At 38.2% G+C, this 20199-nt stretch overlaps 1 protein-coding gene across 2 annotated transcripts in view; it reads right to left on the bottom strand.

Annotated features, from left to right (window-relative positions):
• LOC149548056 (uncharacterized) overlaps nt 1–20199 on the bottom strand; it is an 89353-nt gene that overhangs the window by 61540 nt on the left and 7614 nt on the right. The window contains exon 2 of one of the 2 annotated variants that reach the window (XM_089792086.1): nt 13011–13549. The exons of the other annotated variant lie outside the window; for it this stretch is intronic. Coding sequence (XP_089648212.1) covers nt 13127–13549 — 423 coding nt within the window. The 3' untranslated portion in view covers nt 13011–13126. Of the gene's footprint in view, nt 1–13010; nt 13550–20199 lie in introns of those variants that run through there. 2 annotated transcript variants of the gene reach the window in all.

Here is a 20199-nt window from a genome sequence, read left to right as displayed (position 1 = left end):
AAACTTGCACCTTCTTACTCACAAATATGATGAGTACAAGGAAGGGGCAGCAAAATTATGTGATGTAGATCCGGAGTCTACTAACTTGGATCTTCCTATTAGTGCACCAACTTTACCAATGTTGGATTTTGTAATCACCTAAAAATGGTATTACAATAATAGATAAGACGTCTATTATTAGTTAATGGTTATCTTGTAAATATCTTTAGCTTTAGTTTGCTTTCGTTTTTTGCTTTCTCTGGAATAGAATGTTTCTATTCTTTACGATCGTTTCCTAAGGAAACATCGTCTCTTCCTTTTGTATAAATTGACCTTTCGGTCTCTGTTATTAATAAGCAAGTATTTACCAATTACCTTGTAATATGGTATCAGAGCTAAATACTTAAATTTTTTCGGAAAAATTTATAATTTCTTCTTGAAATTATTTGTTTAAATTTTTCCAAAATTATTTCAGCTAATTTCTCCAAAACCCACCTAGGGTTTTTCTGCTTGGAGAAATTCCCGAATTACGGGTCTGCAAATCTGTGGAAATCGTGGCCATTTTTTGGAGACTCGCGTTTTTGGGGTGAAAATCTGCATGTTTCTGTATCAAATCTTCATGCTCTTAGCCGTCTCAATCTGTCATCGTGCTCTGGGAAGCAGATTCGACCATTTTTCATCAAGAAATCTGAAGTTTTTTCAAGTTTTTTTCAGCTAGGGCTGTTTTTTTTCAAAACTCTAATTTTTGGGGTCGAAAAAAAATTTTGTTTGCAGATTCTTGGTGGGTTTTTCGAGAGCTCAACTGGGTTGTTGTCCGTTTTTTCTGGGTGCCTCAATTTTTGAGCCAGCGGTTTCAGAAAATGACAGCAGATTCCTTTTGGGTTTTTCGAGCTCTCTTCTGGGTCATTCTTTGATTCTTCTGGGTCTTCCGTATTTTTGCCTCGAAGAACGTGCCTTCACAAATTTTCACAATTTTCATTGAAAAACGTGCCATGGCATCTCTGACAAATATTCTGCTCGAGCATAATTCCAAATTCAATGGTCACAATTATGGAACCTAGAAGCAACGCATCATTGCAATCTTCGCATATCGAAACACTGATCAACTTGTTCTGGGTGTTACGCAGCATCCGACTTCTCCGAGTCCTGATCAAGATACATGGGATCTGAATAATCGAGAGGCAGTAATGCTTCTCAAACTATCCGTAGCTGATGACCAGCTTTCTCAGATTCCATCCGGCAAGACAGCAGCCGAAATCTGGACACATCTCAAAGGTCTTCATGAGACTTCCGACAAGAGCAGAGCCTTTTTTTTGAAAAACACTCTGTTTTCTATTGTCATGGATGAGCGCACCTCGCTCCAGGCACACCTGAATCGGATTCAGGAAATCCGTGATCAGTTACTTACCATCGGACGCAAGATGGAGGAAGAGGATATTGTGGTAATCACTCTTCGGAGTTTACCAAATTCCTATGAGCATTTTATCGAGACTCTCAACATCACATCTACTGGTGTTGATCTAAAGTTCACTGATCTCTGCACCCTGCTACTTCAGCAAGATCGGTGGAAACAACAGTTCGGTAGCAGCTCCAGTTCCACCTCCACTGAGCAAGCCTTTGCTGCGAAATCCTTTCAGAAGGATAAGGGCAAATTTCAGCAACCATCTCAGCAGAAGTCTTCTGCTCCAGCATCCGATGGTACCAAAAAGAACATTCAATGCAACTATTGCCACAAGTATGGTCACATGAAGGTTGCATGTCGGAAACGCTTAGCTGCCCAGTCTAAGCAATCAGGTTCGCAACCCAAAGCGAACAGTGCAGAGCACACTGAGCAGGTGGAATCTGCCTTTTACGCCTTCATGGCTAAAAGACCCGCAGATCATGTACAGTCATCTGCCTGGTACATTGATTCAGGTGCCTCTCGACATTTCACTCACCGCAGAGACTGGTTTACTGACTACCAGCATTATTCAGATTCTGTTATCTTTGGTGGTGGAGAAGAGTACACGGTTGTTGGTAAAGGCAACATTCAAATTCAGTCTGTTGGGAGGAAGCTCATATTCCTTGATGTGTACTACGTTCCAGGGATGGAACTAAATCTACTCTCGGTCAGTCAGTTGCTGCGACATTCTCCACACTTGGCAGTCACCTTCAGTTCACATCAGTGCACCATCACTGATCGGGCGACTAAGTCTACTATTGCAGTTGGTCTTGAGGATCATGGTCTTTTCAAACTTACTAATTCTGGTGATTCTCAGGACTTAGCTATGGCTGCTCGGCGATCTTCCATCAGCACACTTTGGCATCAGCGATATGGGCACTTAAATGTGCATTATCTCTCACAACTTGCTCGGGATGAGCTTGTTCTTGGTTTGCCAGAGATTCAAACCCAACACCTTGGAGTTTGTGACGCATGTCAGGCTGGGAAGCAACATCGCACACCTTTCCCCAGTGGCGATTCTTGGCGAGCTTCTCAAGTACTTCAGCTTGTTCATGCTGATATCTGTGGCCCTATGGCCACTCCTTCTGTTCTTGGATACAGGTATTTTCTGTTGTTTGTAGATGATTTCAGTAGAAAAATGTGGGTGTATTTCCTTAAAAAGAAATCCGATGCATTTATTGTATTTCAGAAGTTTAAACCCTTAGTTGAAAAAGAGTCTGGGAAATCTATTATTACTCTTAGATCAGACAATGGGGGGGAATTTTGTTCTAATGTTTTCTCCAGCTTCTTGGATACACATGGCATCCAACGCCAGTTCACCACACCCCACACGCCTCAACAGAACAGTGTAGTTGAACGTCGGAACAGGACAATCATCGAGATGGCTCGTTCCATGCTCGAACACAGACATGTTCCGAAGCGTTTTTGGGCAGAAGCAGTTAACACTGCAATTTATCTGTTGAACCGGTCACCCACAGTGGCAGTCAAAGGTAAAACTCTGGAAGAGGCCTGGTCAGGTCGCAAGCCCAGAATCAGTCACCTGAAGGTTTTTGGCTCTCTTGCTTTTGTTTGGATCCCTGATGCTTCACGCACCAAGTTGGATGCCAAAAGTCAGAAACTGATGCTTGCTGGATATAGCAGTCTTCACAAAGCCTACCGCCTTATTGATGTTGAGACATCTCGTCTCATATACAGCCGCGATGTAGTCTTTGATGAGCAGCGAGGACCATTCATGCCTGTTTCTCCTGTTCCTGATCCAGCAGTCCAGCCTATGCAGGTTCATGATTTGGGAGTTCGGCTTCCATTAGGTCCACCTGATGGGAGGGCTCCAGTAGCTCCTACAGCTCCAGTCCTGCCAGTGATACTTGTACAGCCACCTCCGGCTTCTCCTGCAGGATCACCTCGTTTTGAAGATGCTTCACTTGAGTTTGATCCAAATTCTTCTGATCAGGATCCTGCTGATCAAGCATCTCCTAGTACTACTGTTGGTCATTCTCCTCTCCGGCCTAAGTGGTGGGCTAAGACACTTGCTGATCTTCATGATGATGAGCTCATTGATGGGAGAACTACTCGGAAAAAGAGCAAAACTATAGATTCTGTTAACTTTGCTCTTATGGCCAACATTCACAGTGTGTTTGAACCTCAAACATATTCCGAGGCTAAAGGAATTCCAGAGTGGGAACGGGCCATGCAATCTGAACACCAGAGCCTGCTGAAGAATAACACTTGGGTCCTTTCTGATCTTCCCCCAAGGAAGAAACCCATTAGCTGCAAATGGGTCTACAAAATCAAATACAAATCAGATGGTACTTTGGATAAGTACAAAGCTCGTTTAGTGGCAAAGGGCTTTTCTCAACGTCAGGGCATTGATTATGAGGAGACCTTTGCTCCTACTGCAAAGATGAGCACCATCAGATTAGTCTTAGCCATGGCAGCACAGTTTGGCTGGAAGGTCCATCAGATGGACGTAAAGAGTGCTTTCCTGAATGGTGATCTCCATGAAGAGGTCTACATGACGCAGCCTCCTGGTTTCAAGGTTGCTGGTAAAGACCATCAGGTTCTCAGATTGGTAAAAGCTCTCTATGGTTTGAAGCAGTCCCCTCGGGCATGGTACATCAAGATTGATACGTACCTCAGTGATCAAGGCTTCAAGAGGAGTTCTTCAGACTCAAATTTGTACATCAAGACTACTGACAGTGACATCATCCTTCTGGTTATCTATGTGGATGATCTGATCATCACTGGCAGTTCGGCATCTTTGATTTAGGGAATCAAACAACACTTATGCCAGTCTTTTGATATGACTGACCTTGGGCTCATGCATTATTGCTTACGTGTTGAAGTTTGGCAACAGTCTTCTGGTATATTCATCTCTCAGTCCAAATATGCCAGAGCCTTGTTAGACAAATTCCGAATGCAGGATTGCAAACCTGCATCTACACCTATGGAGAAAGGTCTCAGGTTATCAGCCAAGTCTGATTCTCCTTCCGTTGATGATACTACGTATAGGCAACTAGTAGGCAGCCTCATCTACCTATCTGCTACTAGGCCTGATATCAGCTTCGCAGTCAGCTATATTTCACGCTTTATGACAGCTCCTAAGGTTGATCATTGGATGGCAGCAAAGCGTGTGCTTCGTTATGTGAAGGGCACTTCTGATTATGGACTTCTGTATTCTCGGAGTTCTAATCCTAAACTCAGTGGGTTCACAGATTCAAATTGAGCAGGCTCTGTTGATGATAAAAAGTCAACATCTGGATATGTGTTCAGTTTGGGATCCGGTGCAGTCACATGGACCAGCAAGAAGCAGCAGGCAGTTTCTCTCTCTTCTACAGAGGCTGAATATAGAGGGACTGTTAAGGCAGGATGTGAAGCTGTCTGGCTTCGTCGGATGCTTGGGGATATGCAGATGTCACCAGCAGGACCGACTACTCTGTTTGTTGATAACGAAGGCGTTATCAAGTTAGCACGGAATCCAGTCTTCCATGAACGAACCAAGCATGTGGATGTTCATTGTCATTACATACGACAGCTGGTTGAAGACGGGACTATAGATCTGCAGTATGTTCCTACCTCAGATCAGACTGCAGACATTCTCACCAAGCCTCTTGGTCCTGATAAGTTTGTCAAATTCAGAGGACAGCTTGGTGTGTTAGATAGATTAACCATTAAGGGAGGGTATTACAATAATAGATAAGACGTCTATTATTAGTTAATGGTTATCTTGTAAATATCTTTAGCTTTAGTTTGCTTTCGTTTTTTGCTTTCTCTGGAATAAAATGTTTCTATTCTTTACGATCATTTCCTAAGGAAACATCGTCTCTTCCTTTTGTATAAATTGACCTTTCGGTCTCTGTTATTAATAAGCAAGTATTTACCAATTACCTTGCAATAAATGGTCATCTAGACTATTAGCCCCCTTCTCAGCATTTTGGCTAAATTAATTTAATCATTTATCTAGACCAAATTGCTAATAATCAATTTATTTGATTATAACCTATAGTTTGACTATGTTATCCTAAGTTCATTATTTGATTAAAAGAACATGTCCCCTTTTAATTAAATAAAAGACCCCATTCTTCTAACCCACTTAAAGTGCACACATAAAGTCCTTTTTCTATTTTGCAATTAAAAGAAAAGGCTTTGTGACTTTTGTCTTATATGACAAGTCAACTTATATTCTATTGGTTGACTTGTGTGTGCACATGGATCACTCCTCTTTTCAAATTCCACCGTTAATCATCCACCATCTTCATCTTGATCTCTACCGTTCGTACGACTTTAAAAGGGAGAGAGTTTTCTCTCTCAAATGATCCATCCATCATTTGAATATCGTTATGATGCAGGTTTTCTAACAGGTTTCTTTGGAGCTTTGTGGAGAACTTCTCTTTCTTGTCTACATTCTCTCATCCATGGCATTCTCGCTTAGCTTAGCTTTCATTTTTACATGTAGCTTAAATCATATAGTCTAATATTTGGATTGTAACACTCTCATCCATGCTTAGAACAGCTGCACTTTTCATATTCAGTTTAGCTTAATCTTTATTTGCATTGCATCCTTGAGGAACTCCTTGGGACATTTGCATTCTTGCATCTTGTCTTTGGAACCTCTCATTGCATGGTTTACTAACAAGAAGAGTATCTCTAAAGCTCATATAAGAGCCTTCTTATTCTTGAAATATACTCTCTTGCACTCTGTAGATAGGGAGCTCTAAGCTGGCATTCGAACATTCCAAACTCATGGAATTGTTTGGATAGAAAGGTTTAGAGTGGAACACTTTTTGAGTGTACATTTTTGGCGCCCACCGTGGGGCTTGAATCAAGTTTCTAGCTCCATTTGCTTTTATTTTTCATCTCTGATTTTTTACAACAGCATATTGGATCTAATCAAGTGCTTTTGTAGAATTATCACTTGGGTTTTAAGGCCAACCCATAAGTAGATTGGTTTGAAGGCCAAAACTCTAGTTGGTTTCAAGATTTGATCATATCTTTTAAACCGCTTAGAGTTTAGTTCTGAATTTTTTTTTGCAGATTGGATATGTGTCCAACATGTCTCAGTTCGATTTTTAGAGCATTTGAACGTGATTTGCATGAGTTATAATATTTTCTTTATTTTTCATAAAAAGTCGTTTCTGATCGCAAATCAGCGAATTTTTCAGAAGAACTTACATTTTCAGAAAGCTTTTTTAATTCTAAGAGGGGTACTCTCTTTGTGTTTTTACTTTTGAGGTCGTATTAGGGATCAAAAACCCAATTTGATAAATTTGGCCTGTTTTGACAAAATCGGTCTCTAGGGAGCAAATGAAGAGATTTTTTTGAATTTCTTACATTTTTGGAAAGCTCTCTAACTTTTAATAGGGGTCTCTTCTTTTCATTTCTGTTTTTGGATCCGAAATAATAACAAAAAAGTCTAATCTTGTTGACTAGATCAAAAGCAAAGAATAAAACTGAGAGAGCACTTGTGATTAGTTTGCCCTTTCTTTGCATACACTTGATTGGAAGACAACTTGGATATTTGAGGCAACTAACCACTTTTTATTTTAGTTTTTTTATATTATTTCACACTAACTTGTGGGCTAACAAGTTGTGATTGCAGGTTGCCCTCTTTGTGAAGCAAAATTGAAACCTTGCATACAAAATAACGCATGTCAAAGCTTCAAATGCACAAGGGCTACTAACATTGTTTGCAGGGCTGCCCAAAGCATAAAAACCCAAATTTGCTTGATTTTTTGTTTTCATGTGCGGCATTGACTAATTGTTCATTTTTTATAGGCACATACAACTTGTGATTGGAGTCTTTTGGTAATAGGAGAGTATGCTCTTCACCCTTGTGGTGAATCAGAAATTTTGACTTCCGAAAGTTGATCCACTCTGTGTAGTTAGAATCCTTTAGAGGGCCCGCTCTCGGACAACCTGAGAGGAACGACCCAAGTGGGGACAAGCAAATTACCCGGCTCTTCCAACCCACTATAAACTCAAGGCTATCAAGGACACAAAACCTTGGTAGATGTAGTGTTTATCTTCGCCTAGTGTGATCGCTTATGGGATTTCGACCATAGGGAGATCACTAGGCAAGAATGCTTAAGGTACTCTTGTGATCGCGAGATTGGTTACTCATCGCAAGGTGAGGTGTCCCGTAATTGGGAGCAAGAGGAACACTATGAACGGAAGCCCTATCTAAACACCCTAAGTTAGTAACTACCTTTTTTAGCCGCTCAACTTCTTGGTACAAGGATCGATCCTAGTGGACTACCTGGATCACCCCAAGATTTTACACTCACCATTTGTGTTCCTTTGGTTATGCTTATGGCATTTCCATGACAAAGCCAATATCTCTTGTGGGCAACCACTTGGTGTGAGGCGAAGGAGCATCAAACGCGGGCCAAGTTGTTTAGTAATGAACCATGACCTTTAGGTAGATATTGCTTGATGTGTTCTCAAATGTGCTATACCAGTGAAAATCTTTTGAACATACACATGACGATAATTCTAGGGAATTCTTTTGAGACGTCACATACGCTTGTATCATGCAAGGTTGTTTTGTCCCTTGCTTGATTGTTTGAAGAATACTCCATGTGTCACTATCTTGCTTGGAAAGAAATTGTTTTTGAACATCAAACTTGCTATGCTATCAACTATTGTCAAACTTTGTCAACCAAGTCAAAACATCAAATGCAAACATTTTCTTGTGTTGCTTGCTAAGGGGAGTCTCATCATTTGATTTTTATTTTCTATGTCTCTAGTTCTTGAACATGCTTAAAGTGACTCTTTGGTCTTGGTGCTCTTGATCTTTCTATCTTCATGGTCTATGCATGCTTGCTAGTTATCCTTTTGCTAAAATGGTTACCTTGATTTCTTGACTACACTCTTGGGTTCGAGAGTTGTTCACTTGTCACCCCGCTTGCTCTATCTATTTGGCTATTTGGGCATCTTTCCTAGCTATTGACTTGAGTCATTCATGTCGTAAGTTTCTTGGACATATTGTTTGACAAGTCACTTTAATCTCTCTCTACTATCTTGGCAAATGAACACTCTACCTCCTATAGTTTCAACATCAAGTTATCTTCTAGGCTCTTTTATGCTTGGCTTTGCATCTAAAATTATGGGATCTAAACCTTGTGCTATCAAACCTTGGCCAAATCTAGATGATCATGATATCCTCCATGTCACTAAAGAGTTTCAAGATCTATATGCACAATACAAAGAACTAGAAGAGACAAATGATCTTTCTTACCTTCATCTCTCTAAGCGCATGATGGAAATGAAGTCTAAACTTGAGAAAAGGTTAGAGGAGAAGATTGCATCATTACATGAATCTTCCTTAAGGTCTTTACATGCATGTGAGTCACCTTCTTTGAGGTCATCCTCTTCTTCTAGGTCTACATGCTCTACTTCAAAACATCAAATGTCTTCATCTTCTAGATCTGAAGACCTTTGTAGAGAACAAGCACTTGAGCCTATGCCAAAATTTCATGATGGACCTATCTTTGACGAAGATAATGATGAAGACATGAACGCATGCTATTCACTTGAGAAACAACAAGAAGATGCTAAACATATTTTTGAGAGGACTTCTACTCCCTTGGAACATTCTTATGATGACATTTTGCAAACACTTCTTGAAACTAAGCTTATCATGTTGCTTAAGTCTAGCTCCTATGGAAATCCTTTCTTGGATGCTTATTGTGCTTATCATCAATCTAATGACCATGCTACTTCTGATTGTATAGAGCAAAAACATAAAATCCAAGATCTCATTGATGATGAGATTGTTGATCTTAGAACCTCTAGTGACTCATGTGCTGAGGATACTTCTCTTGAGCAAGATTACATTGATGAACCTATGTCTAGTAGTGGCTCCATTACATCATCCACTTCTTCCAACACTCATGCATCTCCCAACACTTCAAAGCTTTCCAACATGCCTCTATCAAAAAAGGAACCTAATGCTTTCCACATTGACTACGTGTATCCTCAAGGGCTACCTCTAAAAGAAACTCAAGCTAACCTTCACTTGGTTGCAAACCTTTTCCATGCTACTAATCCTAAACATCCTCAACCTTCATGCACTACTATGCCTAATCCAAACACTACTCCATTCACTCTTCATTCTCCCTTGTCCTTGGAAGTGGCTCCATGTCAAGAGGACTCTCAAAAAGAAAAAGCTATAAATTTCAAGAAAGATCAAGATCAAGCACCCTTTCATCTCTTTCAATATTTTTCCCCTCCATATCCTATATCTTGTCCACCCCCCAAGTATGATGAAGATACCACTTCCATTATCTCCCTTGAGCTTACTGAAAATTATGAGAAAAGTTCTCTTCATATGCTATCCAAAACTACTTGTCAAGATCAAAGCACCCCCTCATGTTCTACTTCTCCACATCCACTTCAAAATTGTGCTCAAGCTTCAAGTGCTTCTATTAAAAATGTTGTTCCTATCAAAGGTACTTATGAGTCTATTGATGGCTTTGACCATGTTGCTCATTCTAAAGATGTTGATATCCCTTCCCACTATCCCTTTGCATCTTCTAAATCTATCCTTGGTCCTTATCCATCTAAGCTAAAGCATTCAAACCTTCCATCCATATTGGGGCCTTATGTTCCTCCATCTCCTACATTCACTCATAGCTCATTCCCTAGCTCTCCTATAATACCTCAAGATCAACAAAGACACTCATCCTTGATGACTTTTCACCCATCTATACATCTAAACCCGTCATATCATCCTTATTCATCCACAAATCCCAAGTCCTTTGGAAGTAAGAATAAACATAAGAATCCATTGAAAAAGAAAGATCACTATGTCCCATCTAATCGACATGTGAATGCTAAGAAGGAGATTGCACAAAAGAGACCGCAAAGGTCCACTACTCAAAGAGCTAAACCAAAGAAAATATGGGTTCCTAAATCCATCATTATACAAATGCACTCTCAAGCACCCAAAGAACGAGGAAAATCTAAAGCTATGTGGATTCCCAAGTCTCTTTTAAAAGACTTGAATATTGAAAATACTTCAAAGTTGACATTCAAGCTTCCAAAGGCTTCCATTCCATCTTCCAAAACTCTTTCTAAAAATATTCCAAAGCCTTCCACTCCACTTTTTTCCAAATCTCTTCTACCACCTCATACATCTAAACCTCAAGCTACTTCATCCATGATTCCTCCATTGTTCCAATACCCTTCAAGGTGTGTGTCAATGTTGATCTTGTCCAATATTTTAGCTACCCTCATGAAATCCTCTAAAGCTTACACTTACTTTCTATACATGAACTCTTATCCTCCATATACTCTTCCTACTACCATTTCTCTTTCATCACCCTATCAACATCTTTGAGCATACCTTTCTATGGTCTTGGCTTATCATGACATATCTTTTCTATGGGAGCACTATCTACATTCAAACAACTTGAGCTCTTTCTAAAAATTCTAAAAATTTTTAAAAACATGAAAAAAAAATGAAAATGTGCCTTGGTGAAAACTACTTCTTGTGGCACCTTAGTAGCAAAAGTAAAGAGAAATAAATGCGTCCTATGGTGAAAACTACATCTTGTGGTACCTTGGATAAGTACCATGATGAAAACCTGTCAAACAAGCGTCATGTGTAATTCTTCCACCATCCATCTATCCCCTCTTCTCTCTTTGATCTTCACAATGTTAAGCTATCTTTGCATATTGGCTATCTTATCCATGAGATTCTCTATTTGTGCTTTCTCATTCCCTCATAGCCTCCATCTTGAGCTTTATTTTTATTGCTCTATCCCATCGCTATCCTATCTAGTTGACCCCTTGGTCTTGATCATAATAAATGAAACATGGTTCTCATTGGTCTCTTGACATGGCTACTCTTTTGGACTACACGCTTTCATGCTATCTTACTCATTAGCTTCCATCGCTTATCTTATATGCTATCACACTTGTTGGCTTCACCACTTATCCTACATGCTATCTTTCTCATTACTTCCATTGCTTATCCAAAACATGCTTCATATGACTATTTCACCTCTTTCCCTAGCTTGGGTACTCTTGAGGAGTCAGTCCTTGAGGATCACTTTCACTTGCTTCATACTCTTTTTTCATCCATCTTCGGTTATCCACTGGCTCGTTGTTCCATCATATCCTATCCCTTGCTAGACATTGGGAGAAAATGATGTGATCTTGCTTGAGAACTAGTGATATCGAAAACCTTCTTAAAAATTCCAAAAAAAATCATATATGATCCTAAAAAAAATTCCTAAAAATCAAAAAATGCCTTGAAAAAAATGATCTTCTTGGTGAAAACCTAGCAATAGGCACTTTGATGTATCATCAAAAAAATCCTAAAAATCAACCAAAAAAAAAAAAACAAAAATTAAATAAAATCTGTCACAGGCGCTACTTGAAACCCTTGCACCTATGTCTATCAGTCTCAATCATCCACTTCGCTACACATTTCCTGGCTTGGAATTGTTTCTTGTCCTCATCTCGAGGGCATAGCTACTTAGCCTATTGAGGTATTCTTGTGCATTAGGGTTTCTTTGACAACTCACAAAACAGTGTTTCTCAACACTACCCCCACCCACTTTGACATCAAGTGTTTTTCAACACTTTACAGATAGTTTACTTACGGTCTTCGATGTCGCGATATTTCTCACTATCAGAATCAAGTCTTGAAGAAATGGCCAAGTGACTTGCACACACGCACTTTAACACTTAAACGACTGAGCTATGCTGATCTTTATCTACTTTGTGTGCTGTCTATGATGATTTCTTTCCCATGTGTTCCCTCCCTAATAGTCTTTCGAGGATGTCATTGACTAGAAGACTGGGGGCATGGGACATATTTTCTTGATTTCTGCTTGTGGGTATACTTTTGTTTGTCTATAGTGTTGTAAGCATTTGTGCTGGTCCTATTCAACACGTTGACTTACAAATGTATCATCCTTGACTGTTTTGAAAGACCGCACTCAAGGTTTATCCTGGCGCTTATGCCTTGATACAAGTGTAATCTTGCTAAATTAAACTTAGGGAATCTAATCGTGTAGTTATCTTGACTTACATGTCTCTGATGCTTAGAATGGATGTCCACATACCTATCTAATATCGATCATATTCATATCCTCATAGTTATACTAGTGATGGTTGTATGATCTCATGATGTCCCTAATAAACGCTCAATGATGAAATTAAGAGTTTAAATGTTCTGAGTTTCTTGCTAGTAAACCACTTTGCATAGTAGCTTGCATTTTAGGTTCATGTCATATTTTTTCTAGTTGCACATTCCTACATGTGGGAAGAGCTCTCTCTCTTCATCTTTTTCATGGACATATCAACTAGCTGCTTTTATCTTTCGCTTCTGCATGTCTTTTCACCTTCTTAATCTTTCGCTACATTTCTTTGCTATCCTGTTATCACAAGGGGTTAATCCAAAAATCATCACATACGATCTATCCAAGTGTCACATTTGCACAAAAACATTTAAATCTATACCATCCATATGAGAGATCAAAATCAATACACATAAGCATATACACATACACGAGCTGAAAACAAAAACCGAAACATCACATGAAAGCTGAAATATACATTTTGAGACAAGTACACAAGAATATCGATAAACCCAGTATTTGATATATATATCAAATGTGTCTTGGTACATATACAAATGTGAGATCCAAAATCTAGATATATCTCAAAAATACATGAGGTACAAATCAAAACACAATGTCATGTCTGACTGCCACCCTCTGCGGCTGGTGCTGGCCCTGGTGGAGGAGCCTGTCTCCTATCCGGTGCCTGCACTGCACCCTCTGATCTGCCCACTCGCTTCGAATAATCAGGAAGACCCTGTCCTGGTGGTACCACACTCCTATAGGCAGCATAATAGTATGTAGCTCGTGCACCATGATGCACTGCCTCTCGCCTCGCAGTATCCCGCTCTCGGCGCAACTCATCTGCTCGTGCTCGCTCATCCATCAGCTGCTGATCTCGTACTGCAATGGTCACCCGAGCTGCCTGCAGCTCTGCCTCCAAGGCACGGATCCTCGCACCCTGCTCCTCTCCTCCTACTGGCTGCTCTGCAGGTGCCTCTACCCTCACCGCTCGCCGTCTCCTCAGGGGAGCTCTAATCTGTAATGCCGGGAATACCTCCTATTCAGGTAAAACAAGCAATCATCAGTAATAGTCACATGACGAAAAAAAAAGCATTAAGAAAAACAACAAAACTAGTCGTGCGACACTTTTTACATAAAGAGTGCGACACATCTTTGAAACAGTGTTGAGCGAGACTTTTTACATAAGGAGTGCGACATTTCGCACTGCGGCATTTGGGTATGGCCGGGGCGACACATTTTTCTGAACGGTGCGATACTTTTTTTGGAAAAAAGTGTCGCGCGACAGTTTTTCCGAGCCCATGCGATACTTTAAAAGTATTGCGCGACTTTTTTTCAAAAAACTTAAAAACGTGTGAAAAAGCTCACAAAAAGCTCGAAAAAGCGACAAAAAGGTAGTTACTTACCGGCGCCCCATATCGCTCTGGCCGGTTGTGCAACCGGCTGCGCTCGAAACGGTGTCGATGAAGAGGAATGTTCGCCTGAGCCATGATGCTATGTGGACCACACAAAATCTCTCAAATCACAAAAAGACAAATGAATAGTGAAAATGACACTTGGACCCCTTTTATAGCCTCCAACTTCATTTTGACCTAATTTTCGAACTCCTTGGAATTGCGTGAAAATTGCACCCCTAGCTAATTTCGACGTCTTGGATCCATTTTCGGGATCGAAATTGAAATCCGAGTTCATCTTGATGGTCAAAATCGCATTTTAAAATTTTACCTTCTTCTGAGCAGTTAGCTGACCGTTTGAGGTCTAATCTTTGAATCATCACTGGGGCATCTTCATTTCTTCATGACTTCATCATTTCTATGCTTCATATCTACTTCTATTCACCTTTTCACATCTAAATCCTCTTTCTACTCAATTTGACCTAATTTTTATGATTTATCTTTCGCAATCAACTTTGGTCAAACTGGGGCATTTTATCAATTTCTTATAGTCATTCTTGGGTTCTAATCATTTATCTATCATATCAGACATTGCTATATCTCGATTTTCTCATGTCTAGCTACTTTCTGCTTCCTCTTACCTCATTTCGATTTCGATCCCGAGGGGGCAGAAATACTCTATTGCTGATTGTTACAGCTATCTATTTCTTAGGAGCATTTGTTTGACCTTATCACTTGCTCTCGATCTATTCGCTTTGCTAGATGTTAGAATTCTTTTCGGATCCTAACATCATCTTCCTAATGTTCAGTACTACCGCTATCAAGCTATGCATTCAGGACTTGCTATCTATTTCTGCATTTCATTCTTTGGAATCAGATATCTATATCTATCATCGCCTACTTGGCTTCGATTTTTTTTGACATAATGTGTTCCCAGATCGATCATGCATTAGTCAAAGAGGGGCAAATGTAATCACTTAAAAATGGTCATCTAGACTATTAGCCCCCTTCTCAGCATTTTGGCTAAATTAATTTAATCATTTATCTAGACCAAATTGCTAATAATCAATTTATTTGATTGTAACCTATAGTTTGACTATGCTATCCTAAGTTCATTATTTGATTAAAAGAACATGTTCCCTTTTAATTAAATAAAACAACCCATTCTTCTAACCCACTTAAAGTGCACAGATAAAGTCCTTTTTCTATTTTACAATTAAAAGAAAAGGCTTGTGAGACTTTTGTCTTATGTGACAAATCAACTTATATTCTATTGGTTGACTTGTGTGTGCACATGGATCACTCCTCTTTTCGAATTCCACCGTTGATCATCCATCATCTTCATCTTGATCTCTACTGTCCGTACGACTTTAAAAGGGAGAGAGCTTTCCCCCTCAAAGGATTCATCTTTTGAATATTGTTATGCTGCAGGTTTTCTAACAAGTTTCTTGGGAACTTTATGGAGAACTTCTCACTCCTTGTCTACATTCTCTCATTCCATCATATTAGCATAGGATCATATGGCATTCTTAGCATAGTTGCATGTTAGTTTAGCTTTCATTCTTGCAATAATCTCACATAGCTTAATATTTGGTTTTGTAATACTCTCATTCATGCTTAGAATAGTTGCACTTTGCATATTCATTCTAGTGTAGTCTTCATATTCGCATTTGTATCCTTGAGGGATTCATTGTAGACACTTGCATTCTTGCTCTTGTCTCAAAGAACCTCCCATTGCATGGTTTACTAGCAAGAACCTTATCTCTAAGGCTCGGCTGAGAGCCTTCAAACTTGAAACAATACCTTCTTGCACTCCGTGGATAAGGAGCTCTAAGCCGGCATCCAAGCATTCTAACTCATGGAATCGTTTGGATAGAATGGTTTAGAGCGTGACACATTTCTAGTGTACAAATTTAAGTAGCAGTGGGATTCAATCATCTAATGTCAATGTTGATCAGAATCTTGCTATTGATGATAACCCATATGGCTCTGATTAGTGAGCTGATCAGTGATTTCTAGTACTATTTCTATTTCAAACAATTACTATATTTCATGACACTAGTTCGATCTTTTCTATATCGAAAACTGAATTTCAAATTAAATTAGTTACGTTTCAAACTCTAAAATTTGTAATGGTTTTGTTTAACTCCAAGCATATGTATAGATAGGTATGTGAATTCTAAATTTGATTTGTTTTTGAACTTGGTATGTTTTTTAGCAACAGACATGCATAAATATTATAAATATTTTATATATGTGTGTGTGTGTAGAAATACCGGTACCCATATCCAACACCCTAAAAAAAATTTGTCATACTAGTGTTTCATACCCATGTACCCATACTCGTTCCCGTACCCGATTCAGCTACTTCACTTTTATGAGCATAGGATCCTATGAAATTTTTAACAATGGCCAAGCTTTAGCTTTAAGCTCCAAAATTTCACGAAGTTGGTGGTGTCAGTTCCCAAAACCACAGATTTGAATTCCAAGAGCTTGCCAATTCTCCAATAGGATTCCACAATCAATTCTGGCCAATGAACAAGAATCACCTTGATTCCCTTGCACTTCAAGCTTCGCAACACCTAGGCGGGTAAACCTTCACTCCAAACCTTATCACTCCATCCAAAGCTTTTTTATAGCGAATTTAAGCTTTGCAAGTTCTCCGGTTGACAAGGTTCTCAAACTCAATCAAAACGGAATTGAATGTTGATTGCTTGATATGGCTGAATGTTTATGTAAGGTTGTCAATAATAAAGTTAATGCTTGCAGGAAGGAAGATATAGATTTCTAACTCCAATAATAAATCTGATAATTATATTCCAATGATTTTAAAAGACCAGTGCCTCTGCTTATTCAGGCAACAAAGTCAACTACAATGAAAATTTCCATGTACAAGTTTATAAAATCATATGCACTTATACTGTCAACAATTTAATAATCAAGATGCGACAGATCAAATATATATGCAATCTTAAATTAGTCCAGATTGGGTAGGGAGAAAACTGGACACAGATACAAAAACAATTTGATATTTCACTATATCTATGATGACCACATTTAAGATGCTAAATGATCATGTCCACTTATCTGACATTTAAACTCTTTACAAAATTTTAAAATGATTATAAAGGACTAATGAACTGCAATTTAAATCTCCATGTCTTTTAAATAAACAAAAAGCAAAAAAGGCTTTTATTAATCATTAAAATATATTTTTTGAATTTTATGTTACAAAGCTATATTAAACTACTTATCCCTTTGTACAAATGAATATGAATGCTTTTCTTCTTCTTGAATGCTTATTTGTATGTGTCTTGTTTTTTCAATGTCTTCTTCTAAGTTGTCGGTTCGGATTCTGGTTCGGATACGAGTTCGATATTCACTCAATTTTTTTTGGGGCTGGGTTCGAATTCGTTTTAGTTTTGTCCGTACAAGATTTCTTTTTAAAATATATAAATATATGTCTGTGTAAAACTATGCTGCATCAAATAAGTTCATACACTGCTATGCTAATATTAAAGCAACTTAGCAAATACCCTACCACATATATTAACGATTTAGTTCAAATGACAACAAAATGTCAAAATACACCCCCATATCAATGATTCAATTCAAAAATTCAGGCTATATGTGAGTTTAATGGTCTAATAGAGGCATAATGCTTGTGAGGCAAATGCTCAAGAGTGCATTTGAACATTGGTGGTAACATCAACACTATAATTTTACCATCACACCATGCCTTCAATGGCATTTTTGTAAACTATAATTTATATTTTATGTATAATTTTTAGCTTGACTTTATTTTAAATATGTTTTAACTTTTAATAATTTTAAATATGTTTAAAGTTTATTATTTTTAATTAAAAATATAATATATGTAAACTCAAAAATAAAAATAGTACTAGAATTTAATCCCAAATTTATTTGTAAAATTTATTAATAGAGAAATTTATTAAACATAATATATGTAAACAAAAATAAAAATAATATTCGAACTCGTGTTTTATATGAGGAATTGCGAGCAGGATTCATATTGTCGTGTAGGGTAGGGTAGCTATCAGGCAAATAAAATCAAAGACAACTCTTTTTCTTTGAATTTATTTGGGTTTCATTAAACTTTATTAATTTCTCCCAAGCTTTGCATAGATTTATTGTGACCAGTCAAAGTGGGCTTCAATACTTGGATTGTGCAGTATGACTCTGTATATTAGCCATGTGAGCTTGCATTTTTCTGTAGATGCCCACGATTTCTTTGTGGATGAGCCCGTGTTTTTCTATAGATGGTCATCGTTTTAACTTGGGATGTCGTGTAAAACAAAAGAAAAACAATATTAAAAATTTACAATAAAAAACAAAATAGGCTTTCATCCAAAGTTCAGACAAATTTGTTTCCAACCCGATGGGGCAATTTAAAAGTCAATCAAAATTCACCTCTCATTCGACTAGGGTCTCGCATGGTGTTTTGTAATGTCCCCTTTCTGGGACATTAGAAAAGTTTAAAACAATTTTATATAATTTTAAAATTGACTTGGAGGGCGTGGACTCAAATTATAAAAGGTCAATTTAATATTATAAAGTGGGCTAAAAATGCCAAGGAAAGATAAGACGAAAAGCCAAGAAGGGAGTCGACGAGTCACAGCTGTGGAGATAAAGGAGAAGAGACTCATTCATTTCATATGCTTGATTTATGATTCAGATTTCAGTTCTCTATTGCGAGAGTTATTCGAAAAGCTTTAGCTTTCAGCCAGTGTAAGAGCGTAGCCCCTCATGCCGGCAGACAATGGACACAAACCCATTGTCCGTGGAGACGTCACTTCAGATGTCTCGTATGCACTTACAGGTTTTTCTCTTAGTGTTCCAATCTGATTGTAAAACTGTGTTTAAGATTGGATTCTGAATGTTGGTTATTGTATTACTGTTGTATAATGCAATAACATGTTTTAAGGAAGTTTCATGAGAATTTACTAGTTTTATTATGTTGGTTTGTAATGTATTTTTCATAACTGCATGAATCCTGATTATTATTTTGAAAGAGCGGGTTTATATCTATTGTAGCTTCCATTGGTTTCTATTCTGTTCTGTAATACATCGGCCTTTATTTAAATGTTGAATATCAGTTTTGAGGAAACAACCGGACAAATATCTATTAGGTATATTTTCCTAGGGCTTATTCTGTTGGTTTCTATAATGCAACGTCATATGTTTAAGTCCTTAATATACTATTGAAAAAGAAATTGGTTCAATATCTGTTTGGGATATTTCAATGGTATCAGAGCTGGTTTTTCCTGCCAGCCTGTGAAGATTTACCAGAACAATTTCGCAGAAGATTTTATCAGCAAGGCCTTATTAATATTGGATATTTTATTGCCAGTAAATATTGTATGAATAGCCTTGTGTATGGTGTATTGACTTAAAGGAATTGCTTCCAAATTCTGTTAAGGAAGTATTTGTGTTGGCCGACCTCAAGATTGAATCAATTGCCATCTTGGCTGGGAAGAAACGCTTGCAATATCTTTGAAACAATTCATAGAGGTTGTCCAATTGCTACCTTGCAAGAGTTAGAAAGTAATAGGCACAGTTCTGTACCGAATCAAGAAAGAGAGGAATCAGTCATGTGTCGGCAACTAAATTACATAATGTAAAACTAAGACAGCGTGAAGAGTATAGCATTAAAATTCATAGAAAATTGTTGTTGCCTATGTAGGCAAGAAGAGTTGGTAACTGCTTACAACCCAAACTCCATTACGAAAAATTCAAACTCCCAACAATAGTTTAGGATATAATATTGGGCTAAGCCAAGTTTACTACGGTAGTTCGGAGATTGATATTTGTGGTGAAGACTATGCCTTAAGGAATATTGAACCATCTGGAGATTACAGCAACACCCTGGAACAAGGTTAATAGAATACAGCAATTCACCACGATGAATCATATTTATCTGTCTCTGTCAAGCATCCACGGTGGTCAACTATGGGATGTAGTGGTCATTGGTCACAATAGCACCAGATTTACGGGTGATAAAGATTATATTACAAGGTCGGTGTATTTCTAAGTACCATGGTGGTGATTGAAAATAATGATAAAATTGCAAGCTACGTATTGGATGATAAATTTGTGAAGAAGGAATATCGCAAGTTAATCAAATGTTAAGTTTGGCATATAATTTATTGAAGAACACTGCACAAAGGAGAAACGATTCATTTTCATCGCAAGGTACCGAGACAGTCTATATTGGTAGAAGAAGTTTTTGCATGTCGGTGTGGCTGTTTCTTTTCTCAACAATGTCAGCGACAAG

This window comes from Cupressus sempervirens, chromosome 7, assembly GCF_028749045.1.
Source record: "Cupressus sempervirens isolate cs-2001-9-10 chromosome 7, ASM2874904v1, whole genome shotgun sequence".
NCBI lineage: Eukaryota > Viridiplantae > Streptophyta > Pinopsida > Cupressales > Cupressaceae > Cupressus > Cupressus sempervirens.
Note: the sequence above shows the minus strand (reverse complement) of the source record. Positions and strands in the feature narration are given on the sequence as shown.